This window comes from Amblyraja radiata, chromosome 8, assembly GCF_010909765.2.
Source record: "Amblyraja radiata isolate CabotCenter1 chromosome 8, sAmbRad1.1.pri, whole genome shotgun sequence".
NCBI lineage: Eukaryota > Metazoa > Chordata > Chondrichthyes > Rajiformes > Rajidae > Amblyraja > Amblyraja radiata.
In genome coordinates this window covers 79,764,387-79,779,142 of record NC_045963.1, presented here as the reverse complement: position 1 = coordinate 79,779,142, position 14,756 = coordinate 79,764,387, and the positions used below count along the sequence as shown (strand labels likewise).

The following is a 14,756-nucleotide window of genomic DNA, read 5'->3' as shown; positions in this document are numbered from 1 at the left end:
CGCTGAGTTACTCCAGCACTCTGTGAAACGTCACCTATCCATGTTCTCCACAGATGCTGCCTGACCCGCTGAGTTACTCCAGCACTCTGTGAAACGTCACCTATCCATGTTCTCCACAGATGCTGCCTGACCCGCTGAGTTACTCCAGCACTCTGTGAAACGTCACCTATCCATGTTCTCCACAGATGCTGCCTGACCCGCTGAGTTACTGTTTTAGGAGATGTAAATGAGCTAAACCTACTGAAGATTGCAAGCCAGCAGGTTGGCCGTGGGAGAGCAGGGAGGAAATAGAAACAGGTTCCAGTCTTCACCCAAGGCAAAATGGCAAGGCCGATCAATCTGAGCAATTCATGTGACAGGAATACGATCATTACCTGCACCACGGGACGGCACGGTGGAGCAGCGGTAGAGTTGCTGCCTCACTGCGTCAGAGACCCGGGTTCCATCCTGTCTACGGGTGCTGTCAGTACGGAGTTTGTACGTTCTCCTCGTGATCTGTTTTGTTCACTGGTTTTCTCAAAGATCAGTTCAGTTATATAATTATATTAAATGATATGGCCCAAGTTAAATTGGTGCGTTTACATCTAAACAATTGATTTGCAAATCCTGATCAATACTTTATTTCCGAGACCTCCACGTCTAGAAAGGCAGATGTGTTTGTAAAGGCACTTGGATAATTCTCATCTGATTCTCAGCTGCTACTCTGCGTGGGGCTCAGAAAACTGTAAGACCGTTGCTGCAATGAAAAGCAGAGAACAGAACTGTTTGAAATCATCTCTTTTATTTCTCTGTATTCTAAAAGTAAATATACATACTACAGTTATAAAAGAACCTGGACATGCACGTCAACCTATTCAGGTTCTTTACTGAATCATTTGTTTCCATAGGAATTTCACCATTTACATTCCATAGTTATTAATGTACATACAGCCTGAATCACTGCAAACTATGATTATGTCCACCAAATCTTTACACTGTGCAAATGCTCAATAAAATATGTATTAGTGGCAAAATAAAACAAATAGCCAAGGCAAGATCTTGGTCCCTGGTCCCCCAAATGAGCCCAGGCTGAGAATGTCAGCGGTTGATTCGAAAGGTGCGGCCCACTTGAGAAACTCTGATCTTGCAAATGGCTTCAGTGATATCGTCCTGTGTTTGGCCTGAGCCAGTGAGAGAGGGCTCGGTCAAAACAGGGCACACACAAACAGTAGCAGAGGTCAACGTTTCAACAGAGGGGCTTTGAAACGGCCCGAGAGGTTGGATTCAAATCAGTAATAAACAGAACATAACATTGAAAGATTCACCAGGATGTCAGTGTGAAACAGAATCTGAACATCCAAACGATCAATGTTTTATTAAGGTCATTGCCAGATTAGCTAACCAAACTAACGTGTACAACCCAGCAGAGCAAAAGGAAAAAATAGTCTGCAAACCCTTCACCTGGTATTTACAGGTTTCCTAATATAAACATCCGGAAATGACTTCAATATAAATAAATATACAACATTATCGTATTATTGGTGTTGAATCCTCCAGATCTGCTGATCAATAAATCATCCGATTGACCGATTAGTTTAAGTTGAGGAAGGTAAAATGTCTTATTTTAAAATGTCCATCAAGTCTGGTGTCCGCGGGCGGCTCAGTCTGCCTTGTCACATGTGCTTACCAAGGGCCTGAGTGTGGCTGGGAACATCAGCACCTTGGCATGCATGAAGGACAGGTCTGGGAGGGTGGCAATCACCTGGGCAGCTTCACCACTCACTACCTCCGCCTTCTTTGGTTTCCTGTGAAGCAGAAAAAAAATCATTATTACCATTTTCATAAGGTCATGTGATAGGAGCAGAATTAGACCATTCGGCCCATCAAGTCTACTCCGCCATTCAATCGTGGCTCATCGTCTCCCCATAATGTCCGACACCCGTTCTAATCAAGAATATTGTCTAGAATTGTCTTTAAAATATCCACAGACTTGGCCTCCACAGCCCTCTGTGGCAATGAGTTCCACAGATTAACTACCCTCTGACTAAAGAAGTTCCTCCTCACCTCCTTTCTAAAAGAGCGCCCTTTAATTCTGTGGATGACCTCTGGTCCTGGACTCTCCCACCAGTGGAAACATCCTGTCCACTTTCACTCTATCCAAGATCAGCCATGTTTGAATGGCGGAGTAGACCTGATGGGCCAAATGGTCCAATTCTGCTCCTATCCCTTATGTCCTTGACAGAGTCGGTGTTGAGACCTTTCCACTCATCAAGACCAAGGGCCATTCTTACCTGCTAGACGTGCTCGTTTTCTCTGCGGTGGACATGAGGCGAGCAAATGCATCGGTCATTCGGTTGACAGTATTAGTGCCCTCCAGTTTGGATGTGGTCAACTCGTACAATTCTGGATCAACACCTAGACAGATACAAGTACCACATTCAGACCGTTTCACTGTTTAGCCCATGATTGCAAACAACATTCCACATCCTACATCTAATTTCTGTAAACATCTGATTTATACAAAAGCACAAAATGGAGGGCAAATTTCAATTTGCACATTTCCGATTCCATCAACCAAGCCTTCATTGTCAAGTGACATTGTACTATGTACACTATTAGATGTTCTACTAAAGGGACATATTTCATACAACACTGGGACTAGAACCAGTCTTTCCGCTAGACAGCACGCAATGAAAGCTTTTCAATGTACTTTGGCACACGGGAGAATAAAGTGAACTAGAAGTTGAGGTTAAGTATTTACCCTTAAGGGTAAAGGCATTTTTGCTTCCTCCCAATTTTAATGAAACAGGTACACTTAGCTTTCACATACCAGAGATCTCAAAAACATTAACACATACAAAGATGCACTCCAAAGGCATCTGGATCTCGACTAGCACGCCCACCGCCATCTTAGTGCTGAGTGATGCCCTACCAAGAGCGTTTCATCCTACTATATCCACATCCAGACATATTCAGAAAGAGCAAGTCACCAAGTATTGAATATTTCGGTTTGATGAATTATCCTCAACGCTGTTGCAACAACGTTGGTCATTTTTAGCTGGACATTTTGTTAGAACTCTTCAGCAAATGGCTCAGCTGAACTCTGAACATAATGAATGACAAGGAATGTAATGGTTAACAAATACATTTGCCCAACAAAAATGTTGATGGGGAAATAGGATTATACCATTTAGATAACGTGATAGAGACATTATCACACATTATAAGGACATAAGTTGATAGGAGCAGAATTAGGCCATTCGGCCCATCAAGTCTACTCCTCCATTCAATCATGGCTGATCTATCTCTCCCTCCTAACCCCATTCTCCTGCCTTCTCCCCCCATAACTTCTGACACCCGCACTAATTTTAAAATGAAATACTCCAAATCTTATCCGACCTAACTGGTAAAAGATGAAACAATACAAATCTAAAACCAAAATCAAACTGATGACTGCTGAAAAGCCAGAATTCAATAAGTGAATGGAAAAATAATCTGATACTGACAAATGTTAGGTCAAAGGAGACTGTGTGTGGGTGAATTTTGCGCCTATCAAAATAAGAAACAGATTTATTGAAATCCATAAAACTGCTGAAGAGTCCAGATATTTCAATCCTGTCAGAACAATGTAGAATTATTTTTGTCTGGATGTATGCAAGTACAGTTTGGCAAAATGATCACTTTCTTGAATATCCAAGACCTGCTATCATGGTCACAAAAGCGTTTGTACCATCGACACTGTTTGGGTGCCAGATTCAAGTAGCTAAACATGAGATTGACTGGACAAATATGTGAATTGGACAATAAAGTGGAAATTAGGATCTTAACATCTTCACTCGCAAGACAGAAATGCTTTCGAAACGGGTCACAATGCAGAAAGAAATCAGAGAACAGACACCATTATTTAAAAGACTAATCTAGGAATGCAATGCAAACGCAAATTGGAGGAACAGCGCCTCAGATTTTGCTTGGGCAACTTACACCTCAGCGGTATGAACATTGACTTCTCTAACTTCAGGTAACCCTTGCTTTCCCTCTCTCTCCATCCCTCCCCCATCCCAGTTCTCCGAATGGTTGTGCCTTGTTGTCACCTTCCGCTCAGCCAACAATGAACCATTCCACATTTCCTTGGTCACCATCTGCTTTAATCTGTCCTTTTCACACCCCGCATTCTCTTTGTACCCTTCCATATCTCCAGGTTCCCCTCTCTCCTAACTCTCAGTCCGAAGATCCCGATCCTTCTCTCCAGAGATGCTGCCTGTCCCGCTGAGTTACTCCAGCATTTTGTGCCAATCTAGGAATGCTTTGAACAAGTAATTTTTTTCACAAATGCACAAACTCAGCAGACTCCAATTCTTCAGTGCATGCAAGTACTGCTTAATGTTTTATTCATGTGTATATATTAGGTTCCAGGTTTGACCCTGGTATGGAGTAGGCTCACCAAAGTGAGGGCAAGAGTAGAAATCCCTCAGGACCTTGCGACGATAGACAATAGGTGAAGGAGTAGGCCATTCGGCCCTTCGAGCCAGCACCGCCATTCAATGTGATCATGGCTGATCATCCCCAATCAGTACCCCGTTCCTGCCTTCCCCCCAGACTCCGCTAGTTTTAAGAGCCCTATCTAGCTCTCTCTTGAAAGCATCCAGAGAACATGCCTCCACCACCCTCTGAGGCAGAGAATTCCACAGACTGGAATTACTGGCGACGGGATGAGTTACATGAAAAATGCAGGACCATGTCTATTTATGCCATCCTTCACAATGATACGGTCAACGTTGTATTTGAACAATCCTTTTTTTAAAGTGATATTTACACACTGAACAAACAGTTAAGCCGCTAAATAAGGAATCGTTTTTGTCCCCAGTTTTACTAATAAAAGTCAAAAGGTTTTCTTGGAAAACTATCTACGCCTCCAACCCACAACCAAACATGTCGCATGTCAGTTGACAATAACTGGTAGCAGCCCAGAATTTATCATTTCGTTTCAGAGCAAGTGTATGCAGTTTCAAACCTCACATCAAGGCAGGCAAACCACGTGTTTTGGGGATAGACAAAAATGCTGGAGAAACTCAGCAGGTGAGGCAGCATCTATGGAGAGGAGGAATAGGTGACGTTTCGGGTCGAGACCTGTAAGGGTCTTGACCCGAAACGTCGCCTATTCCTTCTCCCGTAAGGGTCTTGACCCGAAACGTCGCCTATTCCTTCTCCCGTAAGGGTCTCGACCTGAAACGTCGACTATTCCTTCGCTCCATAGATGCTGCCTCACCCGCTGAGTTTCTCCAGCATTTTTGTCTACCTTCGATTTTCCAGCATCTGCAGTTCCTTCTTATACACCTGTTTGGGGGTTATCATCAGTGATGTGTTAGCAAAAAAATATAGAAATCCCAAAGGGAAGCCAATTAGACATGGTGATATTAGAAACATAGAAAATAGGTGCAGGACGAGGCCATTCAGCCCTTCGAACCAGCACCACCATTCAATATCATCATGGCTGATCATCCATAATCAGTACCCTGTTCCTGCTTTCGCCCCATATCCCTTGATTCCGTTAGCTCCAAGAGCTAAATCTAATTCTCTCTTGAAAACATCCAGTGAATTGGTCTCCACTGCCTTCTGTGGCAGAGAATTCCACAGATTTACAACTCTATGGGTGAAAAAGTTTTTCCTCATCTCAGTCCTAAATGGCCGACCCCTTATTCTTAAACTGTGACCCCTGGTTCTGGACTCCCCCAACATGGGGAACATTTTTCCTGCATCTAGCCTGTCCAATGCCTTTAGAATTGTGTGTTTCTATAAGATCGCCTCTCAGCCTTCTAAATTCCAGTGAATACAAGCCCAGTCGACCCATTCTTTTATCATATGTCAGTCCCACTATCCCAGGAATTAACCTGGTGAACCTACGCTGCACTCCCTCAAGAATGACGCTCCCCAAAGTTGTTAGTGCTGTGAAATTTAGCTTGAGTGTGGCTAACAATTGTGTTCAGACTCTCCAGCATTCAACCAAACAATAAACAAAAACCAATGACTCGTGGTGACCGACACTGCGCCCAATTATGGGACCCAAGATACACACAAAACGCTGGAGTAACTCAGCGGGTCAGGCAGCATCTGTGGAGAACATGGATAGGTGACGTTTCACAGAGTGCTGGAGTAACTCAGCGGGTCAGGCAGCATCTGTGGAGAACATGGATAGGTGACGTTTCACAGAGTGCTGGAGTAACTCAGCGGGTCAGGCAGCATCTGTGGAGAACATGGATAGGTGACGTTTCACAGAGTGCTGGAGTAACTCAGCGGGTCAGGCAGCATCTGTGGAGAACATGGATAGGTGACGTTTCACAGAGTGCTGGAGTAACTCAGCGGGTCAGGCAGCATCTGTGGGGAACATGGATAGGTGACGTTTGGGGTCATTAGAAACATAGAAAATAGGTGCAGGAGTAGGCCATTCGGCCCTTCGAGCCTGCACCGCCACTCATTATGATCATGGCTGATCATCCAACTCAGTATCCTGTACCTGCCTTCTCTCCATACCCCCTGATCCCTTTAGCCACAAGGGCCACATCTAACTCCCTCTTAAATATAGCCAATGAACTGGCCTCAACTACCTGCTGTGGCAGAGAATTCCACAGATTCACCACTCTCTGTGTAAAAAATGATTTTCTCATCTCGGTCCTAAAAGACTTTCCCCCTATCCTTAAACTGTGACCCCTTGTTCTGGACTTCCCCAACATCGGGAATAATCTCAGGAAGGGTCGAGACCCTTCTGCAGAGGCTAGTTTGAATTCTCCCATTTGTTTGAAAACAAAGGACATTTTCTAACTCCTTAAAAGCAGAGTTAACAGCGGCCTTTATCACACACCCTAGACAGGCTTTCAATTGAGCGCAATAATTCATGCTGTAAATAAAAAATCTTGCAACACTTTATTCTCTACCACCGCTAATAGATTTCTTCCCCAGAAAAAGACCAGAGAAAGCCTTCAAGAAAGCACCAAGGCTTCATCCACCATCACAGGCAGCAATCCTCATGACTCTTCCCATCCGGGATGTAACTGACTAGACTTTTCCAGCAATCTCTGTTACAACTTGCAGCTTCTTTGTGTGTAATTGCTAATTCAGATCGAGAATGTTGCCAAAGGCGGTTTTTCAGCGTAGGAATTAGCATCATGAGGGTAACAATAACCCTGACTTGCAATTGGTATGGATTTACAACTAGTATAAACAGTACATGGATCCTGCTTCAAAATGGACTTGGCTAATGAAGTTTAAGACATCGAGGGTTGATAGAACATTGTAGGTTGGGAATCTTAAACAGAAAACACAAATAGAATCTGTTTTAACATCGAAGAACCCTCTTGCAGCACTTCACACTGAAGTGTGAATGTTAGTTTTAGGCACCCATGACAATCCAGGGAGAAAATCTATTGCTACCAACATTAGGACATTCCTTCATTTTATTTGTTTAAGAAGGAACTGCAGATGCTGGAAAATCAAAGGTACACAAAAATGCTGGAGAAACTCAGCAGGTGCAGCAGCATCTATGGAGCGAAGGAAATAGGCAACGTTTCGGGCCGAAACGTTGCCTATTTCCTTCGCTCCATAGATGCTGCTGCACCCGCTGAGTTTCTCCAGCATTTCTGTGTACCCTAATTTTATTTTATCAGAGTATAAAAGTTCCACACCAAAGAAGGCTTATCATTCATGAGGCACTATAGATAAGAAAAGCTAGTATTAGGCTGAAGAATGGTCTCCCCACCCAAAATGTCACCTATCCATGTTCTTCACAGATGCTGCCTCGTCAGTGATATTCCAGCATTTTGTGTCCTTTCTAATTAACAAGCCATTTGGAGTTAGAAATGTTTAAATCTTTCTGATTCACATATGCTTTAAGGATTCCAAGTGTTACACCTTTTTCAATTAAGCTTTTAAAAATAAAAAAAATGGTGCTGGAAGTGCTAATGAAACAGATTCCCTGCCGCAAAGATCATCTTAAAGCATTAATGCTTACAGGTCACCACTGAATTAATTGATTTAGGTTTAAGCTAAATCAATTAATTGCGTACAGTTTTGGTCTCCTAATCTGAGGAAGGACATTCTTGCCATAGAGGGAGTACAGAGAAGGTTCACCAGACTGATTCCTGGGATGTCAGGACTTTCATATGAAGAAAGACTGGATAGACTCGGCTTGTGCTCGCTAGAATTTAGAAGATTGAGGGGGGGATCTTATAGAAACCTACAAAATTCTTAAGGGGTTGGACAGGCTAGATGCAGGAAGAATGTTCCCAATGTTGGGAACAAGGGGTCACAGTTTAAGGATAAGGGGAAATCTTTTAGGACCGAGATGAGAAAAACATTTTTCACACAGAGTGGTGAATCTCTGGAACTCTCTGCCACAGAAAGTAGTTGAGGCCAGTTCATTGGCTATATTTAAGAGGGAGTTAGATGTGGCCCTTGTGGCTAAAGGGATCAGGGGGTATGGAGAGAAGGCAGGTACAGGATACTGAGTTGGATGATCAGCCATGATCATATTGAATGGCGGTGCAGGCTCGAAGTGCCGAATGGCCTACTCCTGCACCTATTTTTCTATGTAAGCTGCTGGCAACTAGCCACAGAGGGGATATTGTGGGAAAAATATTGTCCTGAGAACAGCATGGTACAACACAGCAACAGGCCCTTCAGCTTGCTGGTGCCAATCTAACCTGGCCAGCACATGGTTCACCCCCCCTCCAATCCCTGCCTGGCCCCATCTAAATGCATCAGTATTCCCACCGTATCTGCTTAAATCACTTCATCGGGTGCGTCCCAGGCACCCATCACCCTCTCAATCAAAAAAAAGCTTCTCAAATCTCCATTCACCTTACAGCTGTTCATCTGTGGAACTCATTGCCACAGAGGGCTGTGGAGGCCAAGTCAGTGGATATTTTTACGGCAGGCATGGACAAGTTCTTGATTAGAATGGGTATCAAGGGTTATGGGGAGAAGGCAGGAAAATGGGATTATAAAAAGAGGCAGAGATCAGCCATGATTGAATGGCGGAGTAGACTTGATGGGCCGAATGGCCTAATACTACTCCTATAACTTGTGAACTGTGCGCTTCTGTATTTGACATTCCCCTGCTGGGGAAAAGTCTATCCACCAGATTGCTGCCAGTAGAACAAACACACACAACATTCTAGTGTTATGTTTACAAATGGTGTGGGCACAGCAACAGTACCGTTATCAAATACAAATAAACTGTTTTAATTAAACAATGTCTTACAACCTAACCGCTAAATAAAAAAGAAAAATTCAACTTTACTTTTTATATTCCCAAAAACTATTTTTCCAGTGATCAAATTATGGTTCTGCTTTTCCCCCAAAACTATCAAACAGTGATGGCTTATTTGTCAAGGTTTTTATTTAAAAAAAGATTTTAAAATGCACAAACACCGATAGAAACATAGAAAATAGGTGCAGGAGTAGGCCATTTGGCCCCGTCGAGCCAGCACCACCATTCAATATGATCATGGCTGATCATCCACAATCAGTACCCCGTTCCTGCCTTCTCCCCATATCACGTGATTCCTTTAGCCCAAAGAGTTAAATCTGACTCTCTTTTGAATACATTTAGTGAATTGGCCTCCACTGCCTTCTGTGGCAGAGAATTCCACAGATTCACAACTCTCTGGGTGAAAACGTTTTTCCTCATCTCAGTCCTAAATGGCCTACCGCTTATTCTTAAACTGTGACCCCTGGTTCTGGACTCCCCCAACATGGGGACCATTTTTCCTGCATCTAGCCTGTCCAATACCTTAAGAATGTTGTCCAAAAGGGAACTGCAGATGCTGGAATATCGAAGGTACACAAAATTGCTGGGGAAACTCAGCGGGTGCAGCAGCAGCTATGGAGCGAAGGAAATAGGCGACGTTTCGGGCCGAAACCCTTCTTCAGACTCAAGAAGGGTTTCGGCCCGAAACGTCGCCTATTTCCTTCGCTCCATAGATGCTGCTGCACCCGCTGAGTTTCCCCAGCAATTTTGTGTACCTACCTTAAGAATGTTATATGTTTCCATAAGATCCCTTCTCATCCATCTAAATGCCAGTGATATAGTTGCCCAATACCAATACCATATTTACACGCATACAGATGTTTACAGAATGTTTTAGTCACCAACTGGAGCTGCGACAAAGCCAAGACATTTAAAACATCTGCAAGAGCCAGGTTGAGCCGCCAGCTCTGAAACATTTCATTTACACGGCGTCATGAATTAGTTACCGTCATGTTCCTTTCTGAGAACATTGAAAAGGACTGGTCTGCCCCAACTGCTGCTGACAACCTTCTACCGCTGCACCACAGAGCATACTAACGTATGGCATCTCTGTGTGGTATCTCAGCTGCACGGAGGCGGAGAGGAGAGCTCTTCAGCGCGTCGTCCACAGAGCGCAGAAGATCATTGGGACACCGCTACCAGCCTTGGAGGTCATCTACCGCACACGGTGCCTCAGGAAGGCCGTCAGCATTCAAAGACTCCTCACACCCTTGTAATGGACTCTTCGAATTATTTCCCTCCAGCAGACGTTACAAGGCCTTCTAAGCCCACACCTCCAGACTCAGGAACAGCTTCTTTCCCAGAGCTATAGCTGCTCTGAACCGGCCCTGCTGAGTGCCCCCCCCCCCCTCCCCTATGAACTGTCTCCCTCGGATGGTCACGTCGCACAGACACATCTGCACTTTAGTCTATTTCGACTATTTTACTGTTGTAATGTTCTTTTTACAAACCATGTTCTCGGGGTATCTAAACCTAAATTTTAGTAGTTATGATGTCGGATGGAAGCTGCATACCTAAATCTCGTTGCACTTATGTGCAATGACAATAAAATATATTATTATTATTATTATTATTATGAACTGATGCGCCACAATGCTGAGAACTATATTCTGCACTCTGTATCTTCCCCTTTGCTCCACCTATGGGACTGGAGTTTGAACTGATTGCATTTCTATGTAATATTATCTGATCTCTTTGGATAACACGCAGATCAAAGCCGTTCACTGGACATCGGTACATGTTACAATAATAAACCTAAATCCAATTATTCCAGGGATTCACAGGAGAGGAACTAACTTCTCAATTCTAGACCATGAGGAACTTGAGTAACTAAAATTGTGGGAGTGGTAGAATTGGAGGCATCTTTGCGGCAGTAAACGGCACAAAACTTTATGGAGTCGATTCAGAGATGATGCACCTGAATACATGTGTCAGGATAAACAAGCCCCCGCCTGATCACATATACTGAATTGGAGATCGTGTAGGAAGGTTGGCACAAACCAGCCTATGCCTGAAAAATAATATTTTTCTGGAAAGAGTGCAATATTTTCTGCACAAGTATGACATAACTAACGAGGAGGCAAGCTTGCCACATTAGACAAAGAGTAATAAAATCGATTAATCAACTGTGAACATTTAGTGGATAATGATTAATTTTCAGTGCAGCGTTTAAAAGAAGCAAATGAGCTAACATTCTCCATTTGAATAAAACAACTAGTTCATACGTCCAATAGCCGTGGGGCAGTGGAGACAGATTCAATTCTAGAGCCAGAGGAGAGGATGAAATGGAGGATGAAATGAAAGAACCTGCTAGTGAGTTGCAGGCAGTGGGATGAGCTGGGTTACTCTTGTAGAGAGCTGGTGCAGGATGGAAGGATGTCCATTATCGGTGATATTCATCTAGCGTCTAGGCACTCTGGGCATAGTCAGCATTGATGACCCATTCCTAATTGCCCTCATGGTGATGCGAGGTGTCTTCTGAACTACAGTCATCGTTCTGGACAAAGTTCTACCCAAGAATCAGGCCTAATGACAAGGGACTGGTTTTATTTTCCAGTCAGGTGTGTGTGTGTGTGTGTGTGTCTGTGTGTGTCTGTGTCTGTGTGTGTGTCTGTGTGTGTCTGTCTGTCTGTCTGTCTGTCTGTCTGTCTGTGTGTGTGTGTGTGTGTGTGTGTGTGTGTGTGTGTGTGTGTGTGTCTGTGTGTGTGTGTGACACTTGAAGGGAACCCACCTCTGTTGCTCTTGCTCTGGGTAGCCACACCATATCATAACGCAGGTGTTAGAGACAAGTGGAAGGCCTCATGGCAAGAGCCTTCACCCAGCACTGGAAACAATCGTGGTATTTTATGGTGAGGAGGAGATCATTGGGATGTTCCCATCACCCATGCCATGTACAGCTATCGATGACTGCTTTAAGGGCCTGTCCTACGAGCATGCGGCAAGCGTGACCTAACGTGGTCGCTTGAGCTGTACACCCTCGCGGGGCCGGTCCCACTTCGATTGCCGGAGCCGTATGGAGTTGTGCGGAGCTGGTCCCGACATTGCGCGGGGCTTTGAAAAACTGACCGTGTTAAAAAATTCCGCGCGGCAACGGCCTGCCGGCCCGCAGCCGCTTGAGGCCGTACGCACCGCCTCGACGGGCGTGCGCAGCACCTCGACGGGCGTGCGCAGCGTCTCAACGCCGTGCGCAGCGTCTCAACGCCGTGCGCAGCGTCTTGACTCCGTACGTCACGCGCGAACTTCCCGCAGACTTCGCTCGAACTTCACGTCAACTCGTACGGGATCACTCGACCTCCGCGCGGCCCCCGCTTCCGGTTTGGTCGCGCTTGCCGCATGCTCGTGGGACAGGCCCTATACTCTTGTGTCTATCAGCCCGGCACCATAACAACAACAGAAACAGCGAGTCAATCTTGAACGACCCGACGGTCCACAGACATCCCTTTGCTGAGAGACTCAGACAAGCTATCAACTCCAAGGTTAACACTCAACAACTTCACTATTCAGTGCAAAGCGGCTTGACTGATCCGCACTCCTTCTCTTGAACTAGGTATTCATCTTTTACATCAGTGGCGCACTGTGGGGCCGAGCGTTTAGTTTAGTTTGTTATTTGTCACACGTACCGAGGTGCGGTGAAGAGCTTTTTTGTTGCATGCTAGCCAGTCGGCAAGACGACGATACACGATTACAATCGAGCCGTCCACAGTGTACAGATACAGGATAAAAGGAATAACGTTTAGTGCAAGATAAAGTCCTAGTAAAAATAGTCCGAGTGCCTCCAATGAGGTAGATGGGAGGTCAGGGCTACTCTCCAGTTGGTGAGAGGACAGTTCAGTTGCCTGCCACCAACTAGAGAGTGCTGTATGGAGGATACACTGTGGCTCTAGGTTAGCTCAACAGCCATACCCTCAGCAACGTCCAACACTAACGCAGGCACATCACTGGCACCGTCGCTGAGGATTTCCAACCCACACTCTATCCTGATGTACACACTTCTCAGTACTTCAGACTATTGGCCAATATCCTGGAATTTTCTGCCTTACAATATTAAAGAGCATCACAAGTACTGTAACACTTCAAAGAGAAAGCATTCAAAGTCTTCAACATACCCAACTCAAATGGAGTAATTGATGTCATAAGGAATAGAATTAGGCCATTCAGCCCATCATAGAAACATAGAAAATAGGTGCAGGAGTAGGCCATTCGGCCCTTCGAGCCTGCACCGCCATTCAATATGATCATGGCTGATCATCCAACTCAGTATCCTGTACCTGCCTTCTCTCCATACTCCCTGATCCCTTTAGCCACAAGGGCCACATCTAACTCCCTCTTAAATATAGCCAATGAACTGGCCTCAACTACCTTCTGCGGCAGAGAATTCCAGAGATTCACCACTCTGTGTGAAAAAGGTTTTCCTCATCTCGGTCCTAAAAGATTTCCCTCTTATCCTTAAACTGTGACCCCTTGTTCTGGACTTCCCCAACATCGGGAACAATCTTCCGGCATCTAGCCTGTCCAACCCCTTAAGAATTTTGTACGTTTCTATAAGATCCCCCCTCAATCTTCTAAATTCTACCGTGTACAATCCGAGTCTATCCAGTCTTTCTTCATATGAAAGTCCTGACATCCCAGGAATCATTCTGGTGAACCTTCTCTGTACTCTCTCTATGGCAAGAATGTCTTTCCTCAGATCAAGTCCATACTCTGCCATTCAATCATGGCTGATCTATCTCTCTCCTAACCCCATTCTCCTGCCTTCTCCCCATAACCCCCGACTTGGCCAACATCGATGTCATGGCAGAACCTGCTGAAAAAGTCCAGTTAAGTCTGATTAAAGATAGTCGATGGGAGGTCAGGACTGCTGTCTAGTTGGAGAGAGGATGGTTCAGTTGCTTGCCACCAACTAGAGAGTAAAGCTGAACATGTCCAATTTCATTGATCCTACATGACAAATGTTCATAGTGATTGGACCTTTGTCTCGTGAATATATTAAACACAACCACAGACAAGAGTGAAGCAGCTTCTGGGAAAAAATGATTCATGAAACTTGGAAAGTATTTAAAAGTGAGCAGTTTAAGGTGCTCCACTTAAACTGGGAGATAAATTACTTGCGGTGGTTCAGTGCCAACTGATACGGTTTGTGTGGTAGGGGAAAGTCATGTGGGCACACTTACAAGCACGGCAGGCTGCAGTTAAAGCATTCTGCCGACCTGGGATTGCTGCACTACTGCCAGAGCTCGTGCCATCCACTGGCCCAAAGATATCAAAGGCTCAGGACAGTGGAACCTCCATTAGCTTGAGATTCGGTACCCATGTAGATAGGGCAAGCCAGTGTGGGGATGATGTGCAAAACAGGGGCAAGACAAACTTCAACATGCAGGTTATTACAGGGCCTGTCCCACGAGCATGCGACTCCATGCGGCAAGCGCGACCTAAAGCCCGCAGCCGTCTCGACTCCGTTGAGTGAGTGACGTGAAGT

General features: G+C 44.9%; 1 protein-coding gene across 2 annotated transcripts in view; it reads right to left on the bottom strand.

The window, feature by feature from the left end:
- Positions 1 to 762: 762 nt before the first annotated feature.
- The window catches only part of aftph (aftiphilin), a 56,950-nt gene continuing 42,956 nt past the window's right edge, over positions 763 to 14,756 (bottom strand). Inside the window, exons 8-9 of one of the 2 annotated variants that reach the window (XM_033026326.1) lie at positions 2,271 to 2,394; positions 763 to 1,784 (exon numbers count right to left, since the gene is read on the bottom strand). In XM_033026326.1, the coding sequence (XP_032882217.1) occupies positions 1,640 to 1,784; positions 2,271 to 2,394 (269 nt within the window). In that variant the 3' untranslated portion in view covers positions 763 to 1,639. The remainder of the gene's footprint in view (positions 1,785 to 2,270; positions 2,395 to 14,756) is intronic. The other variant, XR_004412954.1, reaches the window with a different exon arrangement.